The sequence below is a fragment of the Cyprinus carpio genome, chromosome A2, assembly GCF_018340385.1.
Source record: "Cyprinus carpio isolate SPL01 chromosome A2, ASM1834038v1, whole genome shotgun sequence".
Lineage (NCBI taxonomy): Eukaryota > Metazoa > Chordata > Actinopteri > Cypriniformes > Cyprinidae > Cyprinus > Cyprinus carpio.
The window spans coordinates 3,547,991-3,567,128 of NC_056573.1; the positions used below are offsets into that span (position 1 = coordinate 3,547,991).

General features: G+C 35.8%; 1 protein-coding gene across 1 annotated transcript in view; it reads right to left on the minus strand.

Moving 5' to 3' along the window:
• The window catches only part of LOC109108783 (parathyroid hormone/parathyroid hormone-related peptide receptor-like), a 75,834-nt gene that overhangs the window by 566 nt on the left and 56,130 nt on the right, over positions 1-19,138 (minus strand). Inside the window, exons 3-10 of the mRNA XM_042769536.1 lie at positions 15,770-15,880; positions 13,917-14,038; positions 8,698-8,789; positions 2,515-2,701; positions 1,554-1,707; positions 904-964; positions 596-662; positions 250-344 (exon numbers count right to left, since the gene is read on the minus strand). Coding sequence (XP_042625470.1) covers positions 250-344; positions 596-662; positions 904-964; positions 1,554-1,707; positions 2,515-2,701; positions 8,698-8,789; positions 13,917-14,038; positions 15,770-15,880 — 889 coding nt within the window. The remainder of the gene's footprint in view (positions 1-249; positions 345-595; positions 663-903; positions 965-1,553; positions 1,708-2,514; positions 2,702-8,697; positions 8,790-13,916; positions 14,039-15,769; positions 15,881-19,138) is intronic.

Consider the following 19,138-nt stretch of genomic DNA (forward strand, 5'->3'; position numbering starts at 1 on the left):
AATCAGTTATTATAATAATAATATTTCACAAAATCTTTTTTTTTCTTCTTTTATATACTGTAGTTTCGGTCAAATAAGTGCAGCCATGGTGAACATAAGAATCTTCTTTCTCTCACACACACACACACACACACACACACACACACACACACACACACACACACACACACACACCACACACACACACACACACACACACACACACACACACACACACACACACACACACACACACACACAAAATCTTACCTATACTGTTGTCTGGTGTCACATCTTCCTGCATTTGTTTCTCTAAGTTTTGTTGCCAAGACTCTGATTATATTCAGGAACAACAAAAAATTTACCTTTGGGGAAAAAGTATATACACTTATTAATGAAGACAAAAAAATTCTAACAATGTATTCACATTAAAGGAACTACTTGAGACAAATTAATGAATCATAGAAAGCTCAACAGAACTTTGTCAAATTTGTACACACTTGACTCTATTTTCACTTTTCATGAATTTTAAAATAAAAACTTTCATCTAAAGAATTTTGCCTAAATAAGTGCCTACGTAGGAATTTCTTTCTTATTTTTATTTATGAAAACTTACAACAATTGCTGTCAAAATAGGGATCTGCACAATCCATTTCAGGTTTCCTGCGCTTAAATCCCAGCACCTGTAGGTCATAAACCAGATAACAGAAAGCTCAAGCCAGACAGCCTATTAATATTTAATAGATAGTATACAAAATTACTATGTTTTATTTCTAGAGTCGTTTGCAAAACATCCTGCACGTGCAAACATTATTTACCATGTAGAGAATATTTTATTTGTTCCACAGGCTGAATTAATATTGCATTCCTGTATAAATGCACACATGGCAATATTGGCAAACAGTTTGAAGCACAAACACTTACTCCGTGTCGGCAAGAGTGGCTCTCACGCTGGCCCAGATGGTCACAAACATCGCAGGAACACCTGTTTAATGAAACCTTCAGTGACCTTCACTTTCAAATTTCTACATACAGAACAGAAGAACCTCAGTGCTTTATAAATTAATAAACTAATAAATAATTGTATTAGTTTATTTGTTCTTGTATTCCAAATAATATTATTATATTAATTGAAATTTTTATTTTTATTGTTTTTTTATTTTTTTTTTTTTTTTGTTGTGGTTGGTGTAATTGCTGGGAAGTTATTTATATATAAACCTGAAGTACAGGCCCAGCAGACAAAAACTAAACAAACAACAACAACAACAACATCCTATAGTTGATCCCTGGCTCTGCAACACTGGTTTAAGCAACAGAGAAGTGGCTTAGCTTCACAGCATCCACATTGTATGCGCTGTGCATGTACAACTTTTCCGCACAGTGTGTACAATGCAGGAGCCGTGGAGTAAAATAAAAAATCTGTTTGATATACCAACTGACAGCTAATTTCAATTAACTAAAGAACATGAACATTGGAAGCACTGATTAAACATTTTGGATGATTTGGTGTCTGTAGCCAGAAGAGGAATAATTATGCCCTAGGGCACGAGTCTACATGAAGATTGTTTACTCACCCCAGCCAATCAGAGTAAAGCCCCAAAGGTACTTCCTGTTTGAGAAGAAGGTCATGAAGATAAGGCTGTGCAGGTACAGGCCTTCCACCAGAATCCAGTAATAATTAGTCGCCAAGAAGTACAAGAAGAGAGTCACAGCCACCTTGCAGCCAATTTAAAGGGTAAAGTAAAATCGATTCAGCACATATTGATTAAAAGCATGTGTTCTTATTTCACCTTCATTTGGTTTTGAGGTACAAGCTATATGTAACTTGACTTACCCTCAAAAATCGACATTTGTAGTTTATAGAGAAGGACCATTTAAAACAAGCTTTGAAAGATAATGTGAGTGGTGGCGTCAGTACACTGGTGTGATTCAAGAAGGCATCAGTATTTTTGGTAAAAGGTGTTTCCCCACAGCGTCATCTACTGACGCAATACAGAGTGAACCTCAATCAAAAGATAACTGGGCAGCTGACGGATGACTGCTTTCTGGTCCAAGTCAAAAGGGCATACCTTCAGATATTTATTTTATCCTGGTCTCTGGATGTGGCTTGGAACCCAAATTAGAATATCAATAATCCTTCCTTTTACTGGGTATGAGTAACTACTATAACTACTATAATAGTCTTAATTATAATGTTTAATTAAAAAGGAAATTAATTTAATCCACATCAAGCTTAATTTAAAACCCTGTTTCCTGGTTACGCACATTTGTGGAAATTACACGAGCATCTTAGTGGCAAGTCAACAACAACTTGGTGTGTGTTCACTGCTGTGTGTGTGCACTTTGGATGGGTTAAATGCAGAGCACGAATTCTGAGTATGGGTCACCATACTTGGCTGTATGTCACGTCACGTCAAATGGCTTCAGAGGATAGCGATGCTCCCAAACTACTACGTACTATGGCAACAATACGGTGTGAGATTTCTCTGTTATGGACTTCACTGTTAGATATGATGGTATGTGTGCTGCACTTACAAACTTGGTTTTGTTGGCAGGAGGGGCTTCTGTGATGGATTTGAGATCCTCCACAGTGAAGCGATCCATTTCCTGCAGCGGGGCACCCGAGTACAACACCACGTCTTTCACAAATATGCTAATGGCCCTCAACATGAACGATACAAACAGGTGCATGTGGATGTAGTTTCTGGTGCAGTGAAGCCTCCTGAAAAATAAAAGATACAAAAGAGAAATGAGGTAAAACAACAGTAATTAGTTGTGAATAGTGTAAAGCATCAAGGAACAGAACAGATAGCAGATACTTGGAGCTGTGTGTGTGTGTGTGTGTGTGTGTGTGTGTGTGTGTGTGTGTTTAGTTGCTCTCCAATGCCCTTTCACAGAGGCTAGAAGAACAATACTCCTCTTAATTAGGGCCAGATGAGTCTTCCGCTGACTGTAACACAATCTTTGGATTTAAAATGTTCAGAAAGCACAAATGTTGAAAATGTAGGGCTTAAAACGTAAGCTATAAAAACAAAATTGCTAGCATGTTACCCAAATTCCCTTAAGGTTTGTCTACACTCTCTCAAACTAGTTTGACCGGAGCAAGTCTATTAAGTAATTAAGCTCTATTAAGCTCCTCCAGATTTGTTGCAGTCCTCTGAAAGAAAAGACGTTGCATCCTGATCTCATGGAAATTCGTAAGTATTTGTAAGTTATATTTTTATTACAGCTGTCAATATGTATAAATCTAAATTATAAACTCTACCTAAAGCAAACCACAAACCAATAATATAAAAAAGTTATAATATCATGCACAGTTAACATATAATACACATGCACAGTGACAAATGTTTTAGTTGTAATATACTATTGTATGTATATATTTTTAAGTTCCAATTCAGCATTCAATGAAACTAAAATGACTAATAAACATTTATACATTTCTTCAGATGTGTAAAAAAGTTTGCATTTAGATACTGCCAAGATATCCATCCTGTATGTTTCAGTGTTTATGCTAACGTATATAACCATATGTCTGCTAGAACCAAATGCATACTGTCTGTTTATTCATGAGATCACATTGGACATCGGAGCTAATGTCATTTTGTCTCAAAAGGATACTGTATTGATGTCAACTGAAAGACTACAGGCACCTAAATGTCTGCACTAAAATGCCCCTTCATTCAACACAGATAGCCATCAATGGCAAACGATCAATTTGTGCTATAAGAGTACAATTTCAGAACCTCCACTGGTCAATAATAATTGTAGCTGTTTGTTTTGGTCCAACACCATACAATCACCACAAGCTGTGTGATATTTTAAAGTTAACATGGAATCAAACTTAATCGTCCTTATTATTATGATTGTTGGTATGATTTACTGAGTGCTCTAAATGTGGTTTCTAGTTGTCGAAATATACCTGTATTGATAATAACCATGGTATACATATTCTTATGTTAATACTACATATATGACAATATTGTAAACAATCAATATTGTAAACAGGAAGTGCAGATCAACAGTAAGCACAAAAGCATGTAATACTTGTAATACTTGTAATTTTATATTCTTCAGGACATTTCCACAACTGTGTTATTTCTTACTTATATTCTGAAAATGCACAGTTCAGGTGTTCAGCTCAGTCTCTTCTGCAGCCAGGCACATTAAAATATGAAACCTTTTGGGTTTATTTTTGTTATTCCGCTCTCTCCTCTGGAGAGGTTTAGAGCAGCTGTGTGGAAATCGCTTGCCTCCTCGTCATTAGACTAACTGCTGTTTAACCACCGTCCCATTGGGAACTATTGATCGGGAAGCTCCGGAGAGCCAATCTGTGTAGAGACCGGCTTCTCGAAGCGTGCCTCAAACACTGGAGCTAATGTTTGAGAGTCACCGTGCCGCATGGCCGATGTCCTGGAGCCCATGCACCTGAGACCATACTACTGACACGGTGAGCGCAGGGCATGGAAACACTGGCAGCGGATCAGCAACAGCCCAAACGAGCCCTTATTAAAGTCATTTTCCTGACCTGCATTTCCTGGTGCCCAGGCAATGGACTGGCTCTTAAGAACACGGAGCACTGGAGCCGAGTCAAGCTAGTCTGGTACCTGTCAGCAGCTCGTTCTAGACCCTTTATTTGAATAAGCCCACTGGATAAATAACGAAGGGAAACCTCTTTGCATTAATTAGTAATGAAAATGGAACTACTGAATGCAAAAGTAATAAATGCACTCATATATCTTCATACTGAAAAAGGGCCAGTACACATGCTGGGAGAACTATTAGAGAAACATTCATTTGATGCAGTTCATTTGGAAAACATGCATAGTTCTTCATTTACTGTCACTGTAATTTACAAATCATTAATGTTAAGCTTACTAATCAATAAGTGTTTTATTAGCTTACTCATTGTGTCTTATCTATAAGTGGTGTATTCATCATGACAACATGATCTCATGAGTATTTGAATGTATTTTATGTAACAAACAATCTCTTATGTTTGAATACACACAAAAACATACAGTCAGCGCTGGGTATATTTGTATAATGTAATCAGAAATGTAGTACTTGTAATTAGAATACATTATGTTTAAAATGCTCATGATCAGATTACACTTCATTTTAAACCCTGAAGTAATGTAATCTTTAAAGAATTTCATGATTTTATTTTTTTAATAACGCTAAACCCATTCAAATCTTTAAACAAGTTAGGTCTTACGTAATCTAAAAAACGTAATCTAAAAGTAGTCAGAATACATGACCTAAAATGAGTAATCTAAATTACATTACTGACGACAATTTTCATCATGTAATTTGTAATCAGGAGCAGACTACAATTTGTAAATAACTTACCCAGCACGGCATTCAATATTTAAATATTTACGTAATTATTGTCACTGTACAATTTTCTGCTGATTACATTCTTAACATTTGTAAGATTATATACTGTATAGTACTCAGTATTAATGCATTTAGCTTCTAATAAATGTTATAGTTTTTAATTTGGTTTTTCCATGGCCTAATCTAAAGTGAGAATTATTTACTCTGGATAACCATTAAAAACTTTGGTAACACTTCTTACGAAGCCCGTATTTATAATACATTATAAGAGTATCCTTAAGGCATTATATTTAATGCATAATGTATTATAAAAAAGTTTTATCATCTCATGATTGATCATAACAACAGTTTTAATGCATTATAATATTTAATTATTTGTGGTTATATCTTTTTAGATTATGATGATTTCTGTCATGACAATTCTCGGAGAGATTGACATGGTAATGTACATGACAATGTTAATGTATTTGGTCTTGGCGGAACAGATCTGCTACGCTGCTGCTGCGGCAGAGCAAGTACTGAGACTTGCTACTGCCAACACATCCACAACATGCTGCTGTGAGCATGTAGGAAATACTGCTGCTGCACATAGAACACATATGAATAACCCCCCAACAAAGCAGGAGACACGGAACATAATACAGTACAAGCCAATATATGCATGCCGCTGAATATAGGATAAACTGCTGCATCAGTGGACATACATACATCCACACACATGAAAATGAACAGACAAGGAAAGACAAGACACCCCCCAACAAAGCAGATCTAACGCCAAGACATATGTACTGCTGCTGCTCCGAAGAGTCATGTGAACCGCATGTATTACTATCTATGTGAGCCTTGGCTACCACGCCGACCGGCTTTACAGTAGTGGCCTATGACTATGTGAGCCTGGGCTACCACACCAACCAGCTTAACAATAATTAGAGGTACACTATGTTTAATGTTTATTAAAGTGATATATGATGCAATCCGATAGATAAGACCCCAGCATCCACCTGAGCAAATATCATAATTTAGTAATTTGATATATGCTGTTATTTTCTACACTTCATCAGTCCCAGCGGCAGAGTAACAGCTGGTTATTTCACGTTCTTGCAATGAGACAGACAAGTTAGCCAATACATGCCATTTACTCTCTGGTGTAGATAAAGTTATCAGGGTTACAGTGCACAGAACTCCTAAGTAGACTGAACTTGAATGAAATGAAAAGCAGAATACTAAAGTTTTTTTTCTTGTTCCTGAACTACTTAGCACAGCTAGAGCATACATCACAACGAGCACATTTCTCAGAACTACACTAACCATAATGCATTTCATTCAGGATTACATCAACCATAGATAGTGATCTTAAGCAGAAACTCTAAAATCCCTTCTTTCTGCAACACTGTAATTTATATGACTGCGATAAGCACATGCTTCTGACGCTGCTTGCAGCTGAAATCAACCACACACTCATCACAATGAAAACATTGACCTTTGAAAATCGAATGTGAACATTGAGATTATGCTGATGTATATGGTGAACCCTAGTTGAAATGCATACACAAGAATGCTTATTTCGTTTAACATGTTTAATCAGATCGGTTACATGCTCTTAACTGCCTTTGATCCAGGCACAGCGTCAGAATTTTTTCTCACATTTAATTTTAACTATATTTATTGTAATATCAGTAAGTTAGTAAGATCTTAAAAAATGTCAAGATATGAAACTTATAATACATTATAAATTAAGTGGACTTAACATGGTGTGTATTGTGTGTTATAAATAATCATACTCATAAAAGTTATAGCCACAAATATGCAAGTTTTAAAATGTATTATAATTATTGTTATGATTACTTCTGAGATTATGCAACATTTTATTTATTTATTTTTTATAATCCATTCATTATATAATGCCTTAAGAATACCCTTATAATGTGTTATAAAATGGGCTTCATAGAAAGTGTTACCAAAACTTCTTTACTATTGGTATAAAGTACTGTACATCAGTTATGTCTGGTTAACAACTTGTTAACAAAGATTAATAAATATTATCTAACTCTATACATATGAACTATTTAAAGAGTAATAATTCATTGATTACAGTGACAAAGAATGAAGATCTCACTATTTGTACATAACTAATGTATTAAGACAACTATGGATTAACTACTAACTAATAGTTTGCATATAACTTATAAGTGCTTTGTTACTGTATACTTAAAAGAAAGTGTTACCAAAATGGGTTTTACAAATGATTTACACACACCCACAAAAAAAATTGTTCTGGTCATGTTTCATGGCCATAAAAGCACACATCAACTCAACTTGAAAAACCAAAAAATGACTCAAAGTCATTTAGCTTATTGTAAATCATTTCTACTTCAAAGCAATATATAAACATCGGCAGCTAGCAGACATTCAGCTGGACTCCTTGATAAATGCATCTAAATGAACAAAGTCTACATGTGCATATCATAAAACTTGCATCAAGTAAACAAATCTAGATGTCAACAGAATGGGGCATGTATGTTGTATTTAGATTGTAGAGGAGCCCTGATTAAGACCAATTTCACACATTTGTGGTGTTTAAGCAATGCTAATTTCTTTGCCCATATTGACAGGTTGCAATATTTAAGCAGCAAATGCTGTGAAGGAAAAGCAACACTGCAAGAAGAGTTTTGGCACTGAACCTCTGCTCCGTGGCACATGCTAAACTCTATGTACTGTAACTCTATTTATCACTGAGTTATGGAATTCTGTTTCCGTCACTGAATAAAAAAATAAATAAATACAAAAAAAAAAAAAAAAAAATTGTGACATTTTTTCTCACATTCTGACTTTTTAAAATCCAAATTGCAAGTTTACATCTCGCAATTCTGAATTTTCTTTCTCAGAATTGCATGATGTAAACTCGCAATTGCAAGAAAAAGGTCGGAATTGCAAGATATACAGTAAATACACAATTCTGAACAAATCTCAAAGTTTGCAATTCTGTCTTCTTCGATAGCTAACTGTTGTACAAATCAACAAAAAACTATGACTCAGCCTTTGTTTGAAAAATGTATAATTTATGGCCGTAAACCAATTAATTTTCTGCAACATAGTTGTGTTATGCAACACTTGTAGTGTTAAAAGCTTGCAGACATGCTACATGCTGTTGAACTCTATGGATCAAAAAAAAATAAATAAATTAAATAAAACAGACAATGTCGGAAAAGTTTATGCATACATGTCTTGTTTGATATGATATTCTCGTCCAGTTAATATCATTTCTGCACAGCATCCAGACTGAGGAAAAAGCTCTTAAAATTGCTTTTTTAGATTCTTCATTGTGAAGGGTTTTGTCAATCCTTTCTGTGAAAACAAGGAGGAGGCTTTTTTTCTCACCGAAAGTATCCTAGGATGACTGTCGCCACCATAAGTGATCCCAGAGAGATGGAGTAGCCCACCGTGTAGATCAGGTAAAGTCTGTAAAAAACCTGAGAATAAAGACAAACATAAGAAAGTGAGAACAAGAGCTAACAAATAACAGCGCCAGTAACAGAACAGGCTGTAGGTCTTGGTGTTTAAGAAAATTAGAATGCTTGTATAAAACAGACAATTAATCTAATCATATATTCAATTTATTAGGGCTGAAAATTGAAACAAAAAAAAAATTATAATAAAATAAAAATTATTATAATAAATGATATAAAGTAGCTGCAAGCAGTGATGCCAGTACATTTTGTATTTCATCATCTTTATCTTTATTTATTTTAACTATGTGAATGCATACTTTGTTTATGTTCACCGCTATTTCTACCACTTGAAAGCACATGCCAGCAGTGTATAATTTTTGTTTGGGCTTAAACTCAAAGCTCAAGCATTTGCATCTTTTGGTGTGTAAACGAAAGCAGAGCTGCTAAAGGAATTACCTATCGAATCTCTGCCTTAGGCAGCTTTTCCACCAGAATCACAACTGTTTATTTGGAGAGCAAACTGACACCCATTGACTAAGGTGTCTGCTCACGGCCTCTTGCAAAAACAGTTTGTCTTGAAGTTCAGAGAACTGACAAAAGTTGAGCAGTGAGCGGCCACACTTTCAACTGCGATGACTTCAGGCTTTAGGCAGCCGAGTAACTTCACATCGCGACCGCACTGACTGAGCGATCAGTGGTGTGCATTAGAGGAGAGCACTCTGGCGCTGATACAACAAGAGATTTGCCAGCTGTTAACATTTAGCATGAGAGGCGATGGCCAAACCAGCGTTGTGTTTGTGTCGTTGAGTCGCTGCACTCCAAAGCATTTCATTTGCATGGATGAATTTGTCATTAACTTCAGAAGTGGCTCTTGAGAGTTGGGAAGCAAAAAGGCATGACTTCAAAATATAGATCTCTAGACTTCATTACAGATCAAAGGAAAATATCTTCCAAAAAAATGGCAGATAAAAACTGGAAACCATAATTGACTATTTGAAGAAATAATTTTTGTACGGTGAGCAACCAAGGATCTGAAAAGCCTCATCTCCTCACACCTGTTAATGAATTAACAAATCAAATGAGCAATACGCATAACAGAAAATGTCTGAACTGAATTTGAGCAAATCACCTTAATGATCCACTTCATAAGAACATCAACACAATACAGGAAAATTAATAATTTTGATCTATTCATGTCAGTTTGTGGAACCTAAAAATCAAAATGCGTTGCAAAAGTAGATGAGTGATATGACCGTAAAATGTGCAAACTTGTAGAGATATTAATCAAAATGCGTTGCAAAAGAGAGCTATTACAGTGTAAATCAGTAGTAGATGAGTGATATGACCGTAAAATGTGCAAACTTGTAGAGAACAGAGCAAGATGTGACCCAGACAAGACACTATGTAGAGCTTGCTATTAAAGAGTTTTTTCTTACATACAATACGACAAAAAATCAGAGCAAGATGTGACCCAGACAAGACACTTAAAAATATATATACTATATATATATATGTACTGTATGTATATATACGAATGATTTGAGTGAGTCAATGATTCAGTGACTCATTCATAAGGACAGTCACTTGATTTGTTTCTGAATGAATCAGCCGTTTGAATGAATGACTGAATGACTCACACATTAAGACAGTGACCACCAACTTACTGGTGCTTTTAGTTTTATATTTAGAGTATCACTTACATGTAGCAGTGTAAATGCATTCATGCCACCTCTGAGTCTGAACAGTCTGTGTAAATATACAAATGCCACTTCAGATGCAGCTTCTGAAGGAAGGTTTGTGTAATGTAACGTCTATTCAGTGCTTTTTTCATTCAACACGTTGCCATAATAGAACATCTAGATAAATGAACATAACCCCGTAAGATGCTTTGCAATGAAGCAACGGGTCAGGAACACGTCAGTGGCCACAGTGTCTGAAGCCCTACAGAATCATTAGCTGATCCGCTGAAGAGACACAATAATAACACACACATCACAGCACACTTATAAGCTTTCTGTTGGTACACAAACCTAAGCAGCTACAGAGAGTATCCACACAGCGTCTCAGTTTTTGGTGAACCGCATTGATTATGCTGATTCCATTGATTAAATTCAGTTCAGACTTGTGAAGTGGAATAGTTTTTCACTAAGGGTTCAGCTGTTGTGAATTCCTCATCTAAATGATAAATAGTTCAGCCCACAGCTCAGCTCTTTGCCTGTCTACACCAAAATGAAAAGCACACAGATGAGAGAAACAAATCTAAACAAAACTAAACAAACAAAAGACGTCAGTGTTAACATTGATGACTAATGAACTGTGTTCACACAATGTGGTTTGACTTTTATGGGAGTATGAAAGAAAGTCTTCTCATGTTGTTCCAAGTCTGCATGTCTTCTAAAGCCACGATAGCTTTGAGTAAGGACCAAATCAAAATTTAAACAACTAAGGGAGGAATTTATTGATCAGTTGCAACACTTTCTGCACATGTATGTCAACACAAATACCTGCATTGTATTCACAAAACACCTGCAATCCAGTTCAGCGTGCATAATGTTGAAAATGTGCTGCGTCTTCAGTTTTTAAACGTAGTCACTGACATTCCACTCTACACAAACATGCCTTTTCTATGTAAATTATGCTCATTAACTGAAGTTTACCTCATCCACTTATGCTGGGACTTCATGACTCATTTTTGTTGCATTAACTGAAATTGAGCATGAGATGTTCAGTTCACAGTATTCTTTGCACAGGCCTGGATCAGGGCAGTAGATGTTTAAAGGGGTCATATGATGCAATTTAAATTTTTCCTTTCTCTTTGGAGTGTTACAAGCTCTTGTGGCATAAAGAAGATCTGTAAAGTTACAAACACTAAAGTCTCAAACCCAAAGAGATATTCTTTATAAAAGTTAACAGTCAACCACCACTACCTAAAACGGCTCGTCCTAACACGCCCCCACATCTCTACATCACTATGTGGGAAGATTTGCATAACGCTGCCCAAATGTTCACGCAAAGAAAGAAGGCATAACATTTATTCTCTCTGTTGCCGCTGCTTCCATGTTGTGGAGTCGCTGTGTGTTTCGTTGTGAAAGCGAAACTACTTTGTTTGTTCTTCCAAAAGAGGACATGACTAGAAATCAGTGGTTAAGTTGTATTTCAGCACTGTTCCAGAACAGTTCAACCCAAATATTCAGATGTGTGCTGCACATTTTATGGAGGATGAGGACTGTTTCCTGAACCTGTAGCCTGCAATGCGTCTGTAGCACAAAGGCTGTTTCTAAAAAGTTGGGCAGTTCAAACTTTGCAAGGGCAGTCTGGCGCTTCTGACTCACAGCTGTAGGTAAGTTTTTTATATTTAAATAATTTGCCACTGATGATTCAAACACGAGTTTTGAGCAGTAGAGTAGGCTTGTTGTTTGTTGTTTCTCAGATCACAAATGCGGACATGGTTTTATGTTTACGCAGTGCGATATGCAACACAACGCGTACAAAGACAGTATAGGTCATTATAATCAGTAATTATGTCCCCACTGGATGCAACAAATGCCTCATTTGTAATGGGTTTTATTTGTTTTGTCTCATCTAGTGATGTCCAGATCTTGTAAGTGAACCGGTCGAAACAGTTCACCAAATCTATCTGAATCATTTGAAATGGTTCACGTCTCCAGTGTGCACTAATCCACAAAAAACTTAAGTTATTCGGTTTATACACGTGCCTTACACTCCCTCTGACACTAAATAATTTTTGAACCTTAAACCACATAAACACATTGCATTACACCAAATACACAAAATAATGTTCTTTTTAGCAGCATCATATGACCCCTTTAAATTGAGTAATTAATTTTTTTTTTTTTTTTTTTTGTTTTTTTTTTTTTTGTTGAGTGTTCATTTGTGCTTTATATTTAAAGGAGTTTCTGTAAGTTTTTGTGGTTATCATTGTGCTGAAGAGCAGAGTCCGTGTTTAGTTTGTGGGCAGCGCCATGATTAAAGACTATAGTGTGTGTTACTGCTCTCAAGGAGCAATTGCTATGCTAATGTTAGTACAGTGACAAGTAACTTATGTATTTGTTGAATTTGCATTCTTTGTTATGTACGTTATCTACACAGACTCTTAACATCATTGAACATCAAACACTAACAGGTTTTTCAGTTTATTCAGAGAATATATACTTGAATATACTGGAAACTAATGAATAGGAATATAACTGAGATGATATAACCAAAAAAAAAACATTGCATAAGTTCAGCTAAAAGTTTACTGTAACTGCTGTAACATGAGTGTAAAACAAACAGTATCTACAAAAAGTAACAATTTGCACCCAGTTTGTTTGGTTTGATTTCATCCCATGTTGAGTAAAGAGTACCTAACTTTAACACACTAAATTAGGTCTAACTAACATTTCTTAATACATTAATTATTAACTAATTACTTATAAAAAGTAGTATTAACTCTTGATCGTTAATAGAGAACTGTTCTACTAATTAAATAAGCAATATGATTAATTAAACATTACACTGAAAAAAATATTTCTGTGGTTACACAAAATTCATTTATCTTAATTTTTAATTTAAATAGTCAATGGTTTATTATTATTATTATTATATCAGCTCAGCTCAAGTTAATTTACTAGATTTTGGCTTATTCAAGTCTGTCATTTTGAGTAAATGGAAAAAAAAAACTTGTTTATTTTAAGTATTTAATGGTTAGTTAGTTGTACATTTAAAGAGTCTCTGTAGTTAACATAATGCATTGAAGTAATGTTATTTGTCAACGCACTAATATCAGCACAGCTACTGTTTATTAAGTGAAGCAACAGAAGTAATTGTAGCCAAGTGTGTGAGAGACAGGATATTTCAAAAGAGTATCATTTCAGTCATTGTCCAGGTACATTTCCATGCATTGCATCCGTTTATATGTTTGTTTGCTTCAATGTTATTTATTTGCCCAATGCAAGCTGCCTGATCTACATAAAACAACACTTTTAGCAGGCACCATACACTAATACATTCTGAATTCATCAGCAAATGATCAGAATGTTCAGTTGTGGGTAATGGTTCATTAAATCAAATTTACATATTCAAAATGCTTGTGGATGCAAATTTGACTTTAGTTTATAACAGCAACTATAAGGTCGAATGCCTTACCCAATCTAGGTTCCCGTTAGGTGGGAGGAATTTGGCGCACTCGCTGTAATTGGCCCAGGTTTTGTTGTTATTTGACGCCGGCTCCCAGGTCCCATTGATGTCACAGCGGCGGTAAGCATATCCTGAGGATACAGCACAAACATACTCTAACAAAGCAATCGTTTCTTCACTTAGGACATTCATGCATTGATTTCTCATTCAGACTGACAGGATAGAGCTATGGTGTTTCAGCGTTTGCTATTAGAATCAAAAAGTGCTACAAAAGTGGACTAAATTATTGATAAAAGGAATACAATAATAATAATAATAATAATAATAAAAAAATGCAACTGTGGACAGATTTGAGTAAGATGACCAATTAGTGGTTTCGTACGTGGTGTAACGAATGGATCTCTAAAGCACTACTGCAAACACTGCTTAGCAAGAAAGCATGTTTGGAAAGCAGATTGAATCATGATTTAAAATCTGTCAGTACCACTGTTAGAGAACATCACCTATTAAAACTGTTAAATTGTTGTGGTAATTTAAGAATAAACAAAGTACAACCTATAAATGTAAACATTAAAACAATACTTTTATGGAAAGTAATGTGTTGGGTGATTTTTCCCTCAAAAGTATGTGATTTTTTGAGATTTTTCAGCCTTCTAGGATATTCAGTTTGATATTTATGTATTTACTTTGAAGTGGTTTATAAAGGTGGGTTTTTTTCTTTATTTTTAGAGGAATCTTGAAACAGCAATTATAGATAGAGACATATCACATTTCAAATATTTATTGCAAGTAATTTACAGAACAAATATAGTTAAAATAATCATGACATGCTGGTCACACTGATTTCAACTAAGTAAACATATAGTAGTTTATTGAATTTGATTCAGTTTTGTAAATATTTCGGTCACACTAGTTTGGGGACCAGTTCTCACTAATTATGACTTTGCTTCAAAAAACTCTTAATTTTCTGCTTATTAATTGTCAGTAAGGTAGTTGTTATTTTTAGGAATGGGTAGATGAAGAGGAAGTAACTTTACAACTTTAATTCCTTTTCAAAAAAATATTATGACACGGCCAGTTTTGATAAAGAAAGTCTAATTTTCAACCCTAATTTAATTCAACAGAACAGCTTAAACCCAGATATAAGGAAGTTACAAAAGCACGGTTACATCACTTTTGCATTTATTAACACTATCGGGTAGGTTTAAGGTTTGGTTTGGTGTAGGGGGAACGTTACTTTCCAACACGATAGATCATTGACCTTTTAGAGACACTCTCCGGATATTTGAATTCTGAACCGTCGCAATACGTGCCTGTACCAATGTAATAAAAACATGGCCATGGGCATGTATTGAACTTGCATTTTCATTTTGAAACTCACAAAACTTGCAGTAAGGTAGTTGATATGGTCACGTATTGAACATGTGTTTTAAATTGAAACTGCCGCCAAACGTGGCTGCTTTGTATTCTTTTCTGCCTTGGATTATTTGCTCATGGTTACTTGTCACTTTGGCATGGGCTAAATGAATAAATGTAAATGTAATGAAGTTAGGAACAGCACTGCTAGTTCTCAGTTCACCATCCAAGTACACAATATATCTGCTCTATGAAAACACACCCTGTTTTTGTTATGAATACAAATCAAGCATGTAAAAATGTATGGAAATATTCCAAAATGTTTGTCTGAAAGACGAGAGAAGAATTTGGAGCGTCCACAATGATGAACTGAGGAGAAAAGCACAGATCCTGGAGGTGGCGGCTTCCAAATTTGTGAATGCTGGAGGTTGTCCATTATTGTCAAGGAGTTGCCATGTGCATTAGACACGTATCAGTTAGCCACAGGTCAGCGGCTGCAAGCTCACCTTTGTGGTCAAAGTCATACATGTAGTCCGGGCAGGCAGTGGACACCATCCTTCCAGGAAGTCCCTCGGGCCAGCAAACGATGCCATCCCACTCCGGTATGCAGTAACCCTCTATAACACAAACCAGGATTGACATTTAGATAGAGCGAACTCCACTCTTCCAGAACCTGCACCACCCACCCACTCCAGCAATACATGAATAACCTTCTCCACAATCTGTGGACAGAGTCAGAGAGGATCCAGTGTAGCTGACAGAAAGCTTATTTGGCACATGGACACATTTAGCTGAGTGACAGTGCTACAATCTCCATTATTCTATCTGCTCGATATACTCAGACAGAACATAAAATGTCAATCACTGCAACAATGCATAGCTTTTAATGCATTGTTATCAGGTTTGCCCTTTATGTGCATGTTGCTATTGTAGTTTAAAATCAATGTGAAACGGCATTCATCCAGAATTAACTGGATCATGAAAAGCAGTCCAATACTAGAATGAACCCTGGGTTAAAGGGGTCATATGATGCGATTTAAATTGTTCCTTTCTCTTTGGAGTGTTACAAGCTCTTGGTGCATAAAAAGATCTGTAAAGTTGCGAAGACTGAAGTCTCAAATCCAAAGAGATATTCTTTATAAAAGTTAAGACTTGTCCACGGCCTCTTAAAACGCCTCGTTCTAACACCCCCCCACATCTCTACGTCACAATGTGGGAAGATTTGCATAACGCCACCCAAATGTTCACGCAAAGAAAGAAGGCGTAACTTTTATACACGCTGTTGCCGCCGCTGCCATGTTGTGGAGTCGCTGTGTGTTTCATTGTGAAAGCGAAACTACTTTGGCCTTCTAAAAGAGGACACAACTAGAAATCAGTGGTTAAGTTGTATTTACAACACTATTCCAGAACAGTTCAACGCAAATATTCAGATGTGTGCAGCACATTTTACGGAGGATGAGGACGGTTTCCTGGTAGAGTAGCCTACAATGCCGGTGTCTGTTTCTATAAAGTGGGGCAATTCCAACTTTACAAGGACAGTCTGGCACTTCTGACTCACAGCCTGTAAGTACATTTTCATATTTAAAGAATTTGCCTCTTGTGATTCAAACGAGAGTTTTGAGCAGTAGAGTAGCGCTTGTTGTTTGTCATTTCTCTGATCACAAATGCAGACATGGTTTTATGTTTACACGGCATGTTATGCAGCGCAACATGTAAAAAGACAGTATACATTATAAACAGTAATTATGTCCCCATTGTTTGTAATGGGTTTTATTGATTTTGTCCTGTCGCGCCGGTGTTCTGACTGGGACACGGCATAACAGTATAGTAAGAGGCGTAACATTTCTGTCACACTCTTGAGGAGTTCGGGCAATCACAATGCACTGGATAGCTGGCCAATCAGTGTACACCTCGCTTTTCAGAACAATGAGTTTTGTAAAATCGTTACATTTCAGAAAGGCAGGGCATAGAGGATCAACAATAATGTACATTATGTGGAAAATAATGTGTTTTTAACCATAAACCACATAAACACATTGCATTACACCAGATACACAAAATAATGTTCTTTTTAGCAACATCATATGAACCCTTTAAAACACTTTTCGACAATGGACTAAACCAAAATGCTTTAGACCCCGTTTACACCTTTATTTAGCATTGGCCAGTTGTAAATGGATCAACAAAAATGCATCTTTTTAGCAGGCCCTGTTTACCAGTTGTAAACAGAGCATTCAATGCATTCAAGAGTGAAATGCCTTGCACACAACCATCTCTAGTATTCCTATTTTTCTTCAAAAGTCAAAAGTTCCCAAGTCCTACAGTATACTTATACATATATGATGTTACATTATACATACAGTATGGATGTGCCCGAAGCTGAATACCTTATTTGGAAAGGCACAAAAAATGAATAATTCATTCAACGGAGCCCCTAAACAGACATGGTTAGGCTTGCTGTGGTAGTCGGTGTTACACGGTGTCCGGCAATACTGTAGAAGAATTACATCATCAAAGTGTGGACTCAGAGGGCCCACAGAGTAAGCATGATTGTGAATTTAAAGTTGAAAGTGAAAAGTGAGCAAACATTCAAAAATTATTTCAATACTCTGCATACTGCCCCTTTCAAACAGTAATACCAGTAAATTGCTGTAAAATTACAGGAACGACTTTGCCAGTAAGCACCGCTGTTAAAACCGACAATGACTTTCCGTCTTTTACCGGTAAAACACCATTCACACATCAGTTTCAAAATACTGGTAAATTCTGTGACATCATTGACCAGAAATGACCTCAGCTGCACCTCTCGGTGTTGTGTTTGTAAACATGGAGGGGTTTACGCGGTCAGCGTTTCTGTTGATGTTTTTATTTTTGTGACAAACGTTCACATTCATGTCACTGCTTTTGGCCCAGAGACATTGTATTACACGACTTCAAATTGAACTACACAATGTCTCATACCGGAAAATTGACAAAATTTATTTACTGGCATTTTTGAAATGGTCCTGTTCATACATGATCCCTTATTGGTAATTTACCAGTAATTTACCAGTTAAGTCTGTATGTGTGAAAGGGGCTATACAGACTCCCTGATACCCGCAAATTGTATACAGTATGATTACCCAACTATATAATTGCGAGAGAATGCAAAAGCATTGAAATATATTTTTTCCTCCCATCTTCATTTTTTTTCCATCACCATGTCCTTTTAGGGGCTCTGTAGAATGCATTATTCATTTTCCGTGCCTTTCTGAATACAGTGTTTGGCTTAAGGCACATCCTAATACTGTAAATTATAGCTGCTTATGATTAGATATGTAATGATATTGTTGACCATATCTCTACTTCAGTAGCAGCAAATGTGAATATAGTAGAGTTTTGCAGAATTTAATGTACGTACACAATTAATACATTTTATCAAATGCTTAATTGTATAATGTAACTAGGTATCTTTAACTAATATACAAAGTCAAACTGTCTTTGCATTTTGAGATTTCAAGTTTAGTGCGTGTCTCAGTGATTTGAGTTCTGCACTTCTATTATAATTAATGACTACAATGACTACAATGCTTAATGAATTTCTTATTTGCATTGCATTTGTACTGTGTTAGTTATGATGAAAGCATTTGTGAGAGTGCATAAATTAACCGTGAGATCATAGCATTCAACAGATTTTACTGTGATCGGCTACAATGCTCAGCACTGCAACCTTTTATGGGAGTACTGTAGATCAAAATATAATATTATAATCAACACTTTTCATTCTTAGTTAATCTTGGCAAGTGTAAAAGCTTTCAGAAGAGCTCAAAGTATAATACTTACTTTATATGAAAATATTGATCAATTTTTATTATTAGAATTTTTTCTTATAGGAG